At 14.4% G+C, this 13,570-nt stretch overlaps 1 protein-coding gene across 1 annotated transcript, besides 22 other annotated features; it reads left to right on the forward strand. All coding sequences in view use genetic code 6, as the record gives it.

Annotated features, from left to right (window-relative positions):
- Window positions 1–598: 598 nt before the first annotated feature.
- Window positions 599–653: a microsatellite.
- Window positions 599–659: a microsatellite.
- Window positions 613–659: a microsatellite.
- A 157-nt stretch (window positions 660–816) lies between these two features.
- Window positions 817–870: a microsatellite.
- Window positions 854–894: a microsatellite.
- Window positions 889–942: a microsatellite.
- Window positions 889–962: a microsatellite.
- Window positions 890–989: a microsatellite.
- Window positions 896–936: a microsatellite.
- Window positions 898–987: a microsatellite.
- Window positions 932–981: a microsatellite.
- Window positions 990–1,250: 261 nt separating the features above from the next.
- Window positions 1,251–1,287: a microsatellite.
- Window positions 1,254–1,298: a microsatellite.
- A 1,089-nt stretch (window positions 1,299–2,387) lies between these two features.
- Window positions 2,388–2,416: a microsatellite.
- Window positions 2,417–5,725: 3,309 nt separating this feature from the next.
- Window positions 5,726–5,796: a microsatellite.
- Window positions 5,728–5,781: a microsatellite.
- Window positions 5,731–5,766: a microsatellite.
- Window positions 5,779–5,825: a microsatellite.
- A 2,432-nt stretch (window positions 5,826–8,257) lies between these two features.
- Window positions 8,258–8,289: a microsatellite.
- A 1,569-nt stretch (window positions 8,290–9,858) lies between these two features.
- Window positions 9,859–9,893: a microsatellite.
- A 991-nt stretch (window positions 9,894–10,884) lies between these two features.
- Window positions 10,885–10,924: a microsatellite.
- A 331-nt stretch (window positions 10,925–11,255) lies between these two features.
- Window positions 11,256–11,304: a microsatellite.
- A 921-nt stretch (window positions 11,305–12,225) lies between these two features.
- Window positions 12,226–12,833, forward strand: IMG5_049240 (hypothetical protein; the record flags this gene model as incomplete). Its single annotated transcript, XM_004037487.1, has 3 exons — window positions 12,226–12,351; window positions 12,441–12,649; window positions 12,711–12,833. Coding segments are annotated over 3 exons (360 nt in total), but the record flags the coding sequence as incomplete, so codon positions are not given.
- Window positions 12,834–13,570: the final 737 nt, after the last annotated feature.

Below are 13,570 nucleotides of genomic sequence, written 5' to 3' on the forward strand. Positions count from 1 at the left end.
ATTTATTTCTTTATATATTATTTTTAATTTGATGAAAAAAAATAACAAATATATAAGCATTTCTCATATCTCTATTATTTTACCTAAACTGAATTTCTAATTCTTGTTTTTAATATATGTTTTAAAACCTAAAATCTATTTATTTTAACATTGTTCTAATAATTTTGTAATAAATATTTAACTTAAAAAATTTTAAATTTATTTGAATCTTAATTTTCTTTATTTAAACATTATTTCATATTTTAATAAATATTTATTATCAATATTAGTTGTTTTTCTTTTATTAATAAAAAGAGATTATTTTAAACTTAATTTTTTATAGAATAAATATTTTTTACAAAGTATTCTGAATTATTTTATAATTTTATAATTCTTAGTAAATTTATAGATTCTAACCTAAATTAATTTTAGCAGTAATTAAATTTTAAAATAGTTTTAATAGTTTATTATTATTTTTTTATACTTATTTTTTATAACAAAAAAATTACGTTTCAATAATAATAATTATTATATATTGTTAAATTGCTTAGATAAAAAAAATCTAAAATATTTTATAATAAAAATATTTAGTTTAAAAAGATTGATAAAATAAATTTAGAAAATAATTATTAAAAAAAAAAAAGTTTATAAAAATAAAAAAAAAATTAATTAAATTAAAATTTCTAAGAAAAATTTAGAAAAAAAGAATAAAAAAAATATTAAATAAAATAAAAAAATATTGATATTAATTTATTAAATATAATATGAAATCATTGTAAAAATATAAAATACAAATAACTTCTGAAAAATATTTAAAAAAAATTATAAAATTTTTAAATTAAAAAAAAAAATATTGTATTCATTAAAAAAAAAAATTTAAATGTATTAAAATTTATTTAAATGTATAAAATTTATATATTTATTTATATATTTATTTATTTATATATTTATTTATTTTTTTATTGTTTTTATATTTTTTATTTTTAGATATTTTTTTTTTTTTTTTTTATATAATCATATCTTAACTTTTTTTTTATTTTCAATTAATAATTTAATTTTTTTTTTCTATCTTTTATTTTATTAATAATATTTTATTTTTACAATTTTCATATATATTATTTATACTTTATTTATTTTAGTTTTTTATAATAAATAATTATTTAAATTATATTTTCATTTTTTGTAGAGAATTATTATTATTATTTTTTTTAAGTTTTTTTTATATATAATTTTTTTAATTTATAATGATATATTGTTAAAAAAAATTTACAAAATTATTTTATATTTAAATTTTTTATATTTACATTTATATATTTTTACAATCTTTCTTACAATATAATTATTAAAGAAAATTTTTATATAATTTAAATATTAATTAAATTGTTCAATGTAAAAATATTTTGCTAAAATTACTTAAAAGCTTAAATAAAGATTGAATATATTTTAAAAATACAAAAAAGAGGATAAAATTAATTACATTATTAAAAATGAATAATTAATATTTTCAAATATTGTCAATAAATTTGATATATTTAGCTATCACAAGTATTTATGAATATTAGATATTTTAAAAGTATTAAATTTTAAAAATGGAAAATTATTATATAATATTCATTAAAAAATTTCTAAAATTTTATTTTTAAAACAGATTTTTAACTTGAAATAAATATTATGAAATATCAAATTTTCTATTTATAAAATTGTATTTATTGTGATAATTAATTAAAAAATTATATCGGGATTAGGCGAAATTAAAATATTGTATATTTAATAGATTCTTGGAAATCTAAAATTATGTAAAAGACTAAGGGGGACTTAAATAATTATCAAGTAAAATAAATAACCAAAAATAAGAAGTTTATAGGAACTGTAATATTTGCTTCATGGTATTCCTACAAATGATTAAAATTATCTAGAAAAGATGATTTAGAAAGTTTAGTCTATTTATTACTTTTCTAATAAATGGAAAACTTTTATTGTAAAACCTCAATTTAAATTAGGAAAATAATTTTTTAGAGATGAAAGAAAATATTCGCTTTAATAAAGGTTCTCTGTAAGAATTACTGATGATTTTTTACATATTTAAATTTTTAAAAAGCTTATTTATAATTTAAGAAAAGCCTGACTACAACATTGTAAGTTTAATTTTGAAAAATTTACTTAATAAAAAATGTTTAAGAATTATTTTTTTATGATTCGAAATCCTATAATTAAAACGAAAGTGATAATAATAAGGTTGATTAAGATATTGAATTTTTATAAAATTCAACAATTGAAAATAATAGATATAAATAGACTGACTCCATGATTATAAAAGAATAATCCAAAAGTAAATATTTTATAATAAAAATCTTCTTTAATATAAGCTTTAAATTTGTTTGACAAAAAAAATGAAAATTTAAATAATGAAAAAATAAAAAAATAAAAAAAATAAAAATATTTATTATTTATTATATAAAAGTTTGGACTTTTAATATTTTTTGCATATGTATATAATATATATAAATTAGTTTATATTTTAAATATATAAAAATAATAAATTCAAATAAATTAGCTTTATTAATCAGATAATTAATCTTGACTTGAATGGTTTATAATTAAAGTACTTTAGGCTTTTTATAAAATAGGTTTTTTTTGCTTTAAAGTGTATCTCTTTCTTTTGAAATATATACTTAATTAACATTGTATTATTAATTTATAATGTTTAATTCATTAATAAAATTATTATAATCAAATTTTTTATAATTATCCCTTTTTAGTATTATAAAAAGTAAATAAGTATAAAGAAAATTTTATATAAGATTACTAATTTCTTTTTTTTATTACTAAATATCTTATCTTTCCTCAGTTTTTTATTATATTTATTATAATTATAATATTTTCTGGCTATCATTAAATAAAATATTATGTTATTCAATATCTTTATATTTTTCAGTTTTATAATGTTACTATTTTTAATGAGAATTATTTAAAATATTTCTTTTATTTTCATAATTATTTTAAAGAGTATTAGTTTCTCTAAAAGTTTGTTTTTAATCTTCAAATAATTTTATGCTTTCTTTAAAATTAATTTATTAAATCTATTTTAATTTATCATTTTCAATTTAAAGTTAATTAATTAAAGTTTGTAAATATTATTATTCCTTTTTAGTAGATTAAAATTCATTAATACTTTTTTAATAAAGATTTTAATATTCAAGATATTTTTAATTAACTTCAATTTATTGAATTTAAATTAATTTTTATTTTTGTTAAATAATTTGTTCTTATTCAAAAACTTCTTATTTTCTTTAAATTATTTCAGCTTTTTCAAGAGAAATTTTTTTTAAAATATTCTCAAAGTAAATATCTGTATCTTATTTTTTTAATTCAAAAATATTTCTTTAGTTTGTAAATTCTTAACTTTTTTATTCAAACTCTTATCTATATTAAACTCTATTAAATAAAAATGTAAAGTATTTTTTTTTATAAAAAATAAATAAATAATACTTTTCGTTTTCTATATATAAAATTTCTTATTCAATTTTATTTTTTTGAATTTATAATTAAATATTTTACTAACTTTAAAGTTCATTTTATTATTATTATAATTATTTTAATCTATTGTATTCATTTTATATTTAATTTTTTTCATTTTTATGATAACTTTCATACTCTTATTCTCTATTAATTTACATTTGTTTATCCTATTCTAATTTATTTTTTTCATTCTCAAGCAATTCTTAATCTAATTAAAGTTTAAATTATAATTCTTAAAGTTAAATTTATTTTTATAAATTATTCTAATTAATTTCATTAATTTTTTCTTCTTAAAAATTATTATTAAAATCTTAAATATTTACTTTTTATTAAATCAAATTAAGTTTTTCTGTATTACTTTTAATATCTTAATTAAAAGCTTAAATTTATGCATAAATTTTCAATTAATTTTATAAATTTTTGTTTTGTATTTCACAATTTCTAATTATTTGAGTTTTTTCGATTTCAAATAATTCCTTTTAATGTTCTAATTGTTAATCAAAAACATTTTTTTAAATATTTTTTTCTTTTTTTATAATTTCAAGCATTTCTTCTCTTAATTAATTTTATTTATTTCTTTCGATTTTTATTTATTCTTCATAATTATTTCTTATACTCTCTATTTAATCGTCATAGAATTTCTTTAATTATTCTTAAACTGTTTATAATATAAATTGTTATTATATTTTTTTTTCTTATTATTATTGATTTCTTTAAATTTCTTCCAACATTCTTAATTATTTTTCTTATTAATTATTACTTTGTTAATCCTCTTAAACAAAATCCTTATTTGTGTTTTAATTTTCTATTTTCTAATAGACTTCTTAAACCTTCATCATTTTGGGAGGTTTGGGTAAATTGTTAGGAATATTAGTACTTTTTTTTTCACAAACTATTCTTTATGCAGAAGGTATATATCCTCCTATTTCTAGATTAGTGTTATTATCAAAAAAATTGTCTTTTATTTCCAATTACGATGATTTTTTTTCCTTTTTTATTTTTTATTTTTTTTAATTTAATAAATTACTAGTTATTCAGTCTCCTTTACAAATGAGAATTAATTATTTTAATTCTATTTTATTTATTTTAAAATATAATGTATATATTTTATAATTTACTTAATTTTTTAAGTTTTTTTATTAATAATTTTTTGATTAATTTAAATAAATGCTATCTTTATCATCATTTTTTGGTATTCTTTAACTTCTTCTTGAATGCTTAGTTATGTTTATATCAAAATCATCTTCATTATTTTCATTCTTTTTGATATTAATTTCTGTATTATTTTAAGAATTAATTTTTTAATTATCTTATGTTAATTATATGTTTTATTATGATGATTTCTATTAATTATTTAAATTAAATAAAGATGACTTTTTCTAACGAATTTCTTCATTGTTTAATTATTATTTTTTTATTAAAATACTTCCTGGAGAATCAATAGCAAATTAATCATTGTTATAAGATTTTTAAATATCGGTTTTTTCTTCGAATGTTTTCAATATATCTTTGAAAGGATCTTCTTCTTTTTTTTTTAAATAGTATTTGATCTGTTATCTTAAAGTTTTTATTATTCTTACGATGTTTTAAAAAAAGTTTCTTAGTCAAAAAATTAAATTTATTCTTCTTTTTTTTCATATTGACTATTTTAATTTAATTTAATATTTTTTAAAAAAATATATATACTTTTTTTTTGTCTAAAATGAATTCAATATTTAATCGAATTCATCTAAATCTTTATTTATAAATAAATATTTTATATAATTTTTTAATATATATTTTATTACCTTCAATCATATTTTTTTTTAATTTATTAATAATTGTTTTTAAATTTTAAATAAAATATAAATAAAAACAAAACAAAATAATGTACAAAATAATTATATAAATATTTTTAATAAAATATAATAATTATTTTTAATATAAAATTTTAAATAATTCTTTTTTATAAAAATATGTCAGAAGTATAAAAATCAACAGAGTAGCTTTATAGAAAATTAATGAATTTTGATTAAATATGTTTTGATACTTGCATAAAAGAATTTAAATCTAAATTATAATCACAAGAAGAATAATGCATCTGTAAAAAAAAAATTAAGTTATTAAAAAAAAAAAAAAAAAAAAAAGAAACTTGTAGCAACAAAATTTTAAAAGCAATTTCTTATATGCAAAATTTAAATCAACAAAGAGAATTAATAAACAAATGAAAATAAAATTTCATATTATTTATATAAAAATATTATGATAAAAAAAAAATATTTATAAAAATATTTATGTATAAAATAATAAATATATATATATATAATTATTTAAATATATAAATATTTTTTATATTTTAATAAAATATATATTTTTTATAACTATTTTTAAATAATTTTATTTTTTAATAATATATATAAATTAAATATTTCATATTGTAAATTTTTTTTGATCTTATTCAGTGAAATTTATTATAAAAATTAGAATATTTAGATTTTTTTTAATTTTTGCCTTTATGTTTTATAATATATTTTTATTTTTTTTTATATATAAATATATTTAAAATACATCTTATCTATTATTGAATTTTTTTTTTGATATTATTTTGAATTATAAAATTAAATTTTAGAAATTAGAAAAAGACATCTTTTTTTTATCTTGAAGTTATCCTTTTTAATTGAACATCATATTATATATATTAAATAATATAAGAATCTTTAGCTATTTTTATTGGGCTAAATATGAAACTTATTCATCTTTTAATAAATAATATAATGCGATAGTTTAAAAAAAAGTTTTAAAGATTCTTTATTTTAATATTATAGATAAATCAAGAATAAATAAATTAATGTATCAATCGATTTAATAGCTATATAGTTTGAATATTATTATTTATTTAATTTTATATTTTTCTATTTTTAAATAAATTTTATTATTAAATTATTTTGTATTTAATTTATTTAAAGTTTTTTAATAAAAATATATTATTATTATTTTTTGATATTTGTATCATATATATTTAGCAATTTTGATTTTTTTATATAAAATTTAGTATAATATTATTACTTAAAATTCGTTAAATGTTTACGATCTCTATGTTGTGTACTTCATACCATTTAATCTTAACCTGAATTTCAATAGAATGAAAACTTTTTTTATATTTCAAAGTTAATTAAGAATATGCTGACTTTTTTTTAACTGATATCTATGATATAATGTTTAAATAATTTTTTTAATACATATTTATTATTTTATTCAATACTTTTAAGAAAATAAAAAAAAATATTAAAATCTTTTTTTGAAAAAAAAGTAAACATGTAACTATGAAAAATTGTAGTTGTGCTAATAGTGATGTTACTTAATTTAGATAAGAATCTACTAAGCTTGAAATGATTGAAAACTTTAGGCAATCATGGAGAAAGCGTTTGGGAGTTAACTGTTCTTTTTTATTTTCTATTCTTCTCTAATGTATAAGATACTATAGTAACACCGGATACATATGAGGATTATGCTCGTCCTCAACCACTAAATAAACCTAGTAGGTCTATTGATTTTACGTGGCTCCGCCGTTAAAGGAAAGGAAATATTCTAGAATAACCTGCTTTTTGAGATAAAGTATTATTTATATTATTTTTATTTTTTCCTCTTCTCTTAATTTTTGATTGAATATTTTAGAAAATTTATATTAAAATATATTTTTTTATAATGTGCAGTATGAGCCTAATTATATCAGAGATATAAAACTTAGTGACAGGTAGTCCTACTCTAAATTTTTTGGGGTTGTTATACATAAATAAAATATTTTAAAGAATTACAATTTTTTTATAAAAATTAAAAAAAAAAATATTCATAAAAACCATTTTTAATTTGCAATACCTTTATATATAAAATATATATTTGAAATTTCAAGCCATATTCTTTTTATTTTCATTTTAGTACTGTAAAAATATAAATTTTAAAAATTTCTTATTAAAAGAAAATCAAGATTTTAAGTAAATTTTTTATTTTTATAAAGTAGTCACACTTATTTTTTTTAGTACTTAATAGTTTGATAAATAAAATTTGTAAAAGTCATTAGAGCTCGTTTTTATATACATATGCAACTCCCTAAAAATAAAGATAGTGTTTGAAGAAGGGGAAGGAGGTAATATACACCAAAATTATATGGAAGAATTATATAAGAGATTACATAATATTATTTAATTTTTAATTTTTTAAAATAATTATTATATATTATAAATATTTTTTTTTATAAAATAATTAAATATTGAATACATCAATATTTATTTGTTAAAAATAATTTGTTCTTTTTTTCAAAAATATGATGAATATTTCATATATTGTTATAGAATTCTATGAAACTCACTTTTAAAATTATAAAATATTTTTAATAACAAAAAATAATAATTTTGAATTTAATATATTTTTTTATTATTAAACTTTAGAAAGAAAAGAATTAACCTGCTTTCTTCATAAGTTTATGCAGCCTTATTATATACAGTAATCAATTATTTTTTTGTTACTGATCTTATGCCTTAATCTTTCTAAACGACCGTTAGTCATAAAAAAAAGAATTATATATAAAGGTTAATTTTATGAATGTTTTAGAATTAGTCTAATCTATTTGAATTTAGTCCAACATAATACTTGAGAAAGATAATAACTTTCTGAATTTTGGTTTTTCTGGACCAATGTTCATAACTTTTGGGGCGCTTAAATAGGTCAAGAAGTGCTAATATTTCTAACTTCTTCCGTAAAGCATGGAGGAAAATTTAACGAGAAAAAAATAATAATAAAAAAAAATAACTAATAGTTTTATATTCAATTTAAAATTACTTACTTTTAAATAAAATTATATAATATGAATTTAAATTAAAAATATGCATATTATTACTCGGAATCATTTGTTTTAAATAATTGGCCATTAGATTTAATTTAATTATGTTTTATTTATATAATCAATATATAATTAGTTATTATATTGATAATATTTATATGCTATTTAAATGTTTTATTAATTTTTAAGTAAAAATTTAGTTTATAATATTGTTATTCAAAAACGGTATAATGTTAAATTAAATAAAAAATTGTATCTTAATATACGCTCCGTTTAAAATGCTTTTCATGGTAAAAAATAATCAAATTAGGATTACGAAACAAATAATATCTTAAAAAAGAGAACCAAATAAAAAACCAAAAAATAAAATTTATTAAGCAAATAAAAATTCAATCGTGAAAAATAAAGAAAATAATTAATTGTCTTCTTCTTTAATAATTAAACAAGAAAATAGTAAAGAAATTAGATACAGACCTTTTAAATTTGTATTTTTACCAAATTTTTACTAGAGTAAAATCAAAAAACTAAATATGAAAATATCCTTTCAATTTTTAAATATTTTAGATATTAGTAAAGAATAATAAAATATTAATAAATATTAAACTAAAAAGTTGATTCATTATATAAAAAATCAAAACTAATTCACTTAAATATATAGAATACTTTATTTACATAATAAAAATCTAAATGAGGAAATTTTTTTTTATCGAAAACAATTTAGTTAGATTTGTAATAAATAAATAATTAATAATAGAAATAAATATAGTTAATTATTTTTATCTAAAGTTTGTATTAATTCAAAAGAAAACTATAAAACGTTGTGAAAGTGCTAATTTATATGAGTCTAATTATCTTTTATAAAGAAAGGCAAAAAAGTAAATAAATGTTATTCTGATATTACAAAATTAATTTCTTATATTTTTTTAAAAATACATTTATAAAATATATAAGTTTAATATGTAAAGTTATATATTTAATATTTGGTTTTTAAAATTTTTTATAAGATACCCTTTATCATTAAATACTTTGGTTATTTTAAATAAATGAGTTAAAAAATAATAATTTTATAAGAAACAATTAAAATATATTATAGAGTAAAATAATTTTATAAAAATTTTATATTGCTTGTTCTTATAATTTTTTAAAAAAACTTCTTCTACAAAATTAAAGAGATGAAAAAAAATTAATGTTTTTTTTTATGATTAAATTTTTATAAAAAATAAAAAACAATATATACTTCTAAGATTTAATTAGTTTATTTTCAATTTATAATTTTAAATTTATTAACAAAAAATATATAATATTATATCCTTATATATTTAAAAGCCTCTTCATTCCTTATTATTATTTTAATAATATAAGAAATAATATATTCTGTAAATATATAAAATATGCATATAAAATTTAAAGTAAATTTCTTTATTTTTTAATAATTTTTTTTTAAAAAATATATATAATATTAATAGAAAACAAATTTAAAAAATATTCAACAAAATAATAAGTAAAAGCTATTGGTTTCTAATAAGTAAAATGCGATATTTAATATTTTTATTTATTTTTAATTTTTGTTTATATTTTATAAAAAAATAATTAATCATAAATCATTATGTACATAGTTTTTTTTAAAAAAGCATAAATATGGTAGAAATTGATTAATTTCATTGTCATTAAATTTGATTCCACAAAAAGCCTAATTATATTATTTTTCTTCAAATTTAATTTTATAATCATTAATAAATTTTTATATATGCCCACTTTAAAAAGGATATTGTTTGTTTTCTTCACAAAAATATTTGTATATTCCTTTTTTAATAATATGTTTCCATAATAACAATACATAAATTATTTATTTAATTAGTATTGAATAGTTTCCTTTTAAGATTTATATACTTCTTTTTTCTTATTTTCTAATTATTATTAAATATCTATTATCATGTATCCTATAAAAATAAAATGAGTTTGATTTCTGAAAAAAAAAAGTATGTCAGGGTTTTGATTCTCTGAATATAGTTTTTATCGCTATAAAAAACGCTAGTTCATAATTATAAAAGCAGACAAAATAATTTTTTAAAAGCATTTTATTCTTATTTATTAGATAACAATCAAATGTTTGAAAATCTATTTTTTTTGCAAATATTAATATAAGCTCGCGCATTTAAAGTATAAAAAATTATATAACAAAATTACTAAGTCCTCACAATACTTCTATATTTAGAAAATCAAACAACTGTTATTTTTATAATTTAGACAGTAACTATTAATCAATACTTTTAATTTCACCAATTTTTTTTTAAGAAATAGGACATTATACTTTTAAATCTTATTTAAAATCGTTACCAAAATTATTAGCTTACTTTTATATTTATTCATTTTATAATTTTCTTTCGAATTTGTTTTTAAAATATTCAGGAATTTGTGCTTTGATTCTATTAAAATCTATATTTATTTATAAAAATAAACAAAATTTAAAATAAAAATATCATTAAATACCTTAAGGCTATAAATTATATAAAAAAATAAGAAATAATATAAAAATATCCTTCATTAATTTTTTTAATTAATTTTATGTTCTTTATTTTTAAATAAATTAACTTTATTTAAAAGTAAATTTATATCTAATGTTTATGTGAATATTTTAAATTATTAGAAAAGTTATTTATTATATATAGTGATATAAAAACTAAGAATTTCATAAAAAAAAAATACGAAAAAGCGGAATGCGAAAATTATAAATATAATAAGTAAAAAATAATTAATCGGTAGCTAAGAAAAAAATTTAATTAAATAAAAAAAAAATGATAAAATTAAAATATATTACATAATACACTTAAAAAGTTGAAGTAATAAGAGATTTAAGTGTTTATTAATTAATATTTATAAAAAAAAAAAAGTTTTATGTTTAAAAAAAAAACAATAGAATATAAATATATATATATATATATAATTTAATTTAATTTAATTTAATTTAATTTAATTTATATTTAATTTAACTTACCAACAATTATTTTATTTAATATCATTATCTAGATTTATATTTTTATAATTGTATGGATGCTAAAAATTATTTTTATTTTGTATCTAACTTCTTTCCTTTTAACAAATTCTTTTATTATAATAATATCATAATTTTTTTATATATTTTAAGTTAGAATTATCATTAATAATTTATAAATTTTTTACTATTTAATTTATATTATTTAATGTATTCTCAAATAATTATATATATATTATTTTTTATTTATTTTTTAAATCCTTTTTTTAAATTCTATAAATTATATATTGTACAAACAATATTTTTTTATAATTTTATAATTAATAAATAAAAATTAATATCAATAATCAAATAAAAAAAGATTGAAATATAATATATATAAAAAATACAATTCTTATTTTTTTAAAAAAAGCAATAATAAAAAATAAAAATGTTTACTTAAGTAGATTTTGATAATTTATAAGAAATATTATATGCGAAAGATACATATTAAATGGAATAAATATATCAATTATATTTAAAAAAATTTTAAAATGAAAATTTATTTAAACCATGTTCAATGTTATTAATGCTTTTAAAATAAAATGTAAAAATATGATATTAATACTTTTTTTATAAATTTAAATTAATTCTTTTAAAAAAATTTAAGCTTATAAGTGAAAAACAACGATTAATTTCTATTTTTATTATTTTGGAATCATATAAATATGAATAAAAGCAAAATCCTTTTATTATAAATTTAATTTAAGCGCTTTTATAATAATATGATATTTTTGAATATAAGTTTTTTTATTAATTGCTTAATTTTTAACAATAAAAAGATAAAGAAATTGTATTATATTACTAAAATAATTTTTATTTTTTTATTTTTATAAATATTAATTATTTAATTATAAAATATTTAAATTTTTAGTATTTAAAAACAGAATTAAGAAGCATTATAGAAGATGAAAAAAGCTAATTTCTAAGTAATAATTATAATTACTAATTTTATGTAGACAGATTAAAAGAAACAAAATAAAAATATATAGATTAATTACCAAAGGTAAATAAAAATATATTAAAATGAAATATAAAATTAATTTATAATTGTAAAAAAAATTATGTAATATATTGTTAATTAATATATCACAGAATATACATTAATATAATTATGGTTCCTACAATTACTTACCAGATTAAAATACAGCAAAGTTAAAATAAGTTTATAAATATATGTATATTTTTTAAAAAGTCCATAAAATTATCTTGATTAAGTAAATATTTCATAACTAGAATACAATACATTTATTCCAGATGTAATGTGTCCGATTCCCTAGGAAGAAGAATTACAAAGTTTCGAAGTAAATAAAAGTACAATTTTCAAGCATTTATATTTATAAAAATAAATAAATTAAAAAAAAGCCTGAATGGTTAAATCCAGGTATGATTCCTGAATAACTTTGGGATTATAAAATATGCTCTACAAATGACAAGAATACATTATTGTAAGAATTATTAATAAAAGCATATGATAAAGCTTTAACATAAGATGAATCTGAAGTTTTTAAAAAAATATTTTTAATTAAAAAAAATCAAAATTTAGAATTTTAAAACTGAAATTGATTCAATTAATGTTAATATAAACGAAATATATTTGGATGTTGAATCTCTACCTTAATTAATTAAGCATAATAGCAAAATTGCAAGCTAAGTATTAATAAAAGTTTCGACACAAAAGCAATTTAATTTGTAAAAACATTATTAAAAATTACTATTTTATAATAATTATAAAAAGATATTTGGATAAATTATAAGGATTAGATTTCACATTATAATCAATGGAAGTAGTTAATGATTTAATAAATAATGTCAATATACCAAAAGAGTTTATATATTTATATATAAGTAACTGTATAGTACATTGTGAAAATATGAAAAAAGTAAAAAAAAAATTATTTACTATAAATTTAAAAAAAATAATAAAGGAAAAAAGTGCGCATTAAAGATTAGTAAGACTTTTATGTGTTTTTATAAAATCTTTAATAAAAAATGATGCAATAAATCCCAAAGAAAATTTTATTGAAGTATTTTTTTTTATAAAATTAAAAATATAAATAATTTTTTTTAAAAGTTACAAGCATTTTGTATTGAAAACTCAAAAATACCAGAAGCAGCGAATTTATTTAAAACCTTAAAAGATATAGATATAGATTAATAAAAGAAAAGTAATTGAATAATTAATAGAATATCAAATGAATATATTTAAAAAATTATGATAATAA

Source organism: Ichthyophthirius multifiliis (genome assembly GCF_000220395.1).
Source record: "Ichthyophthirius multifiliis unplaced genomic scaffold scaff_1120509250130, whole genome shotgun sequence".
In the NCBI taxonomy this organism is placed as follows: Eukaryota; Ciliophora; class Oligohymenophorea; order Hymenostomatida; genus Ichthyophthirius; species Ichthyophthirius multifiliis.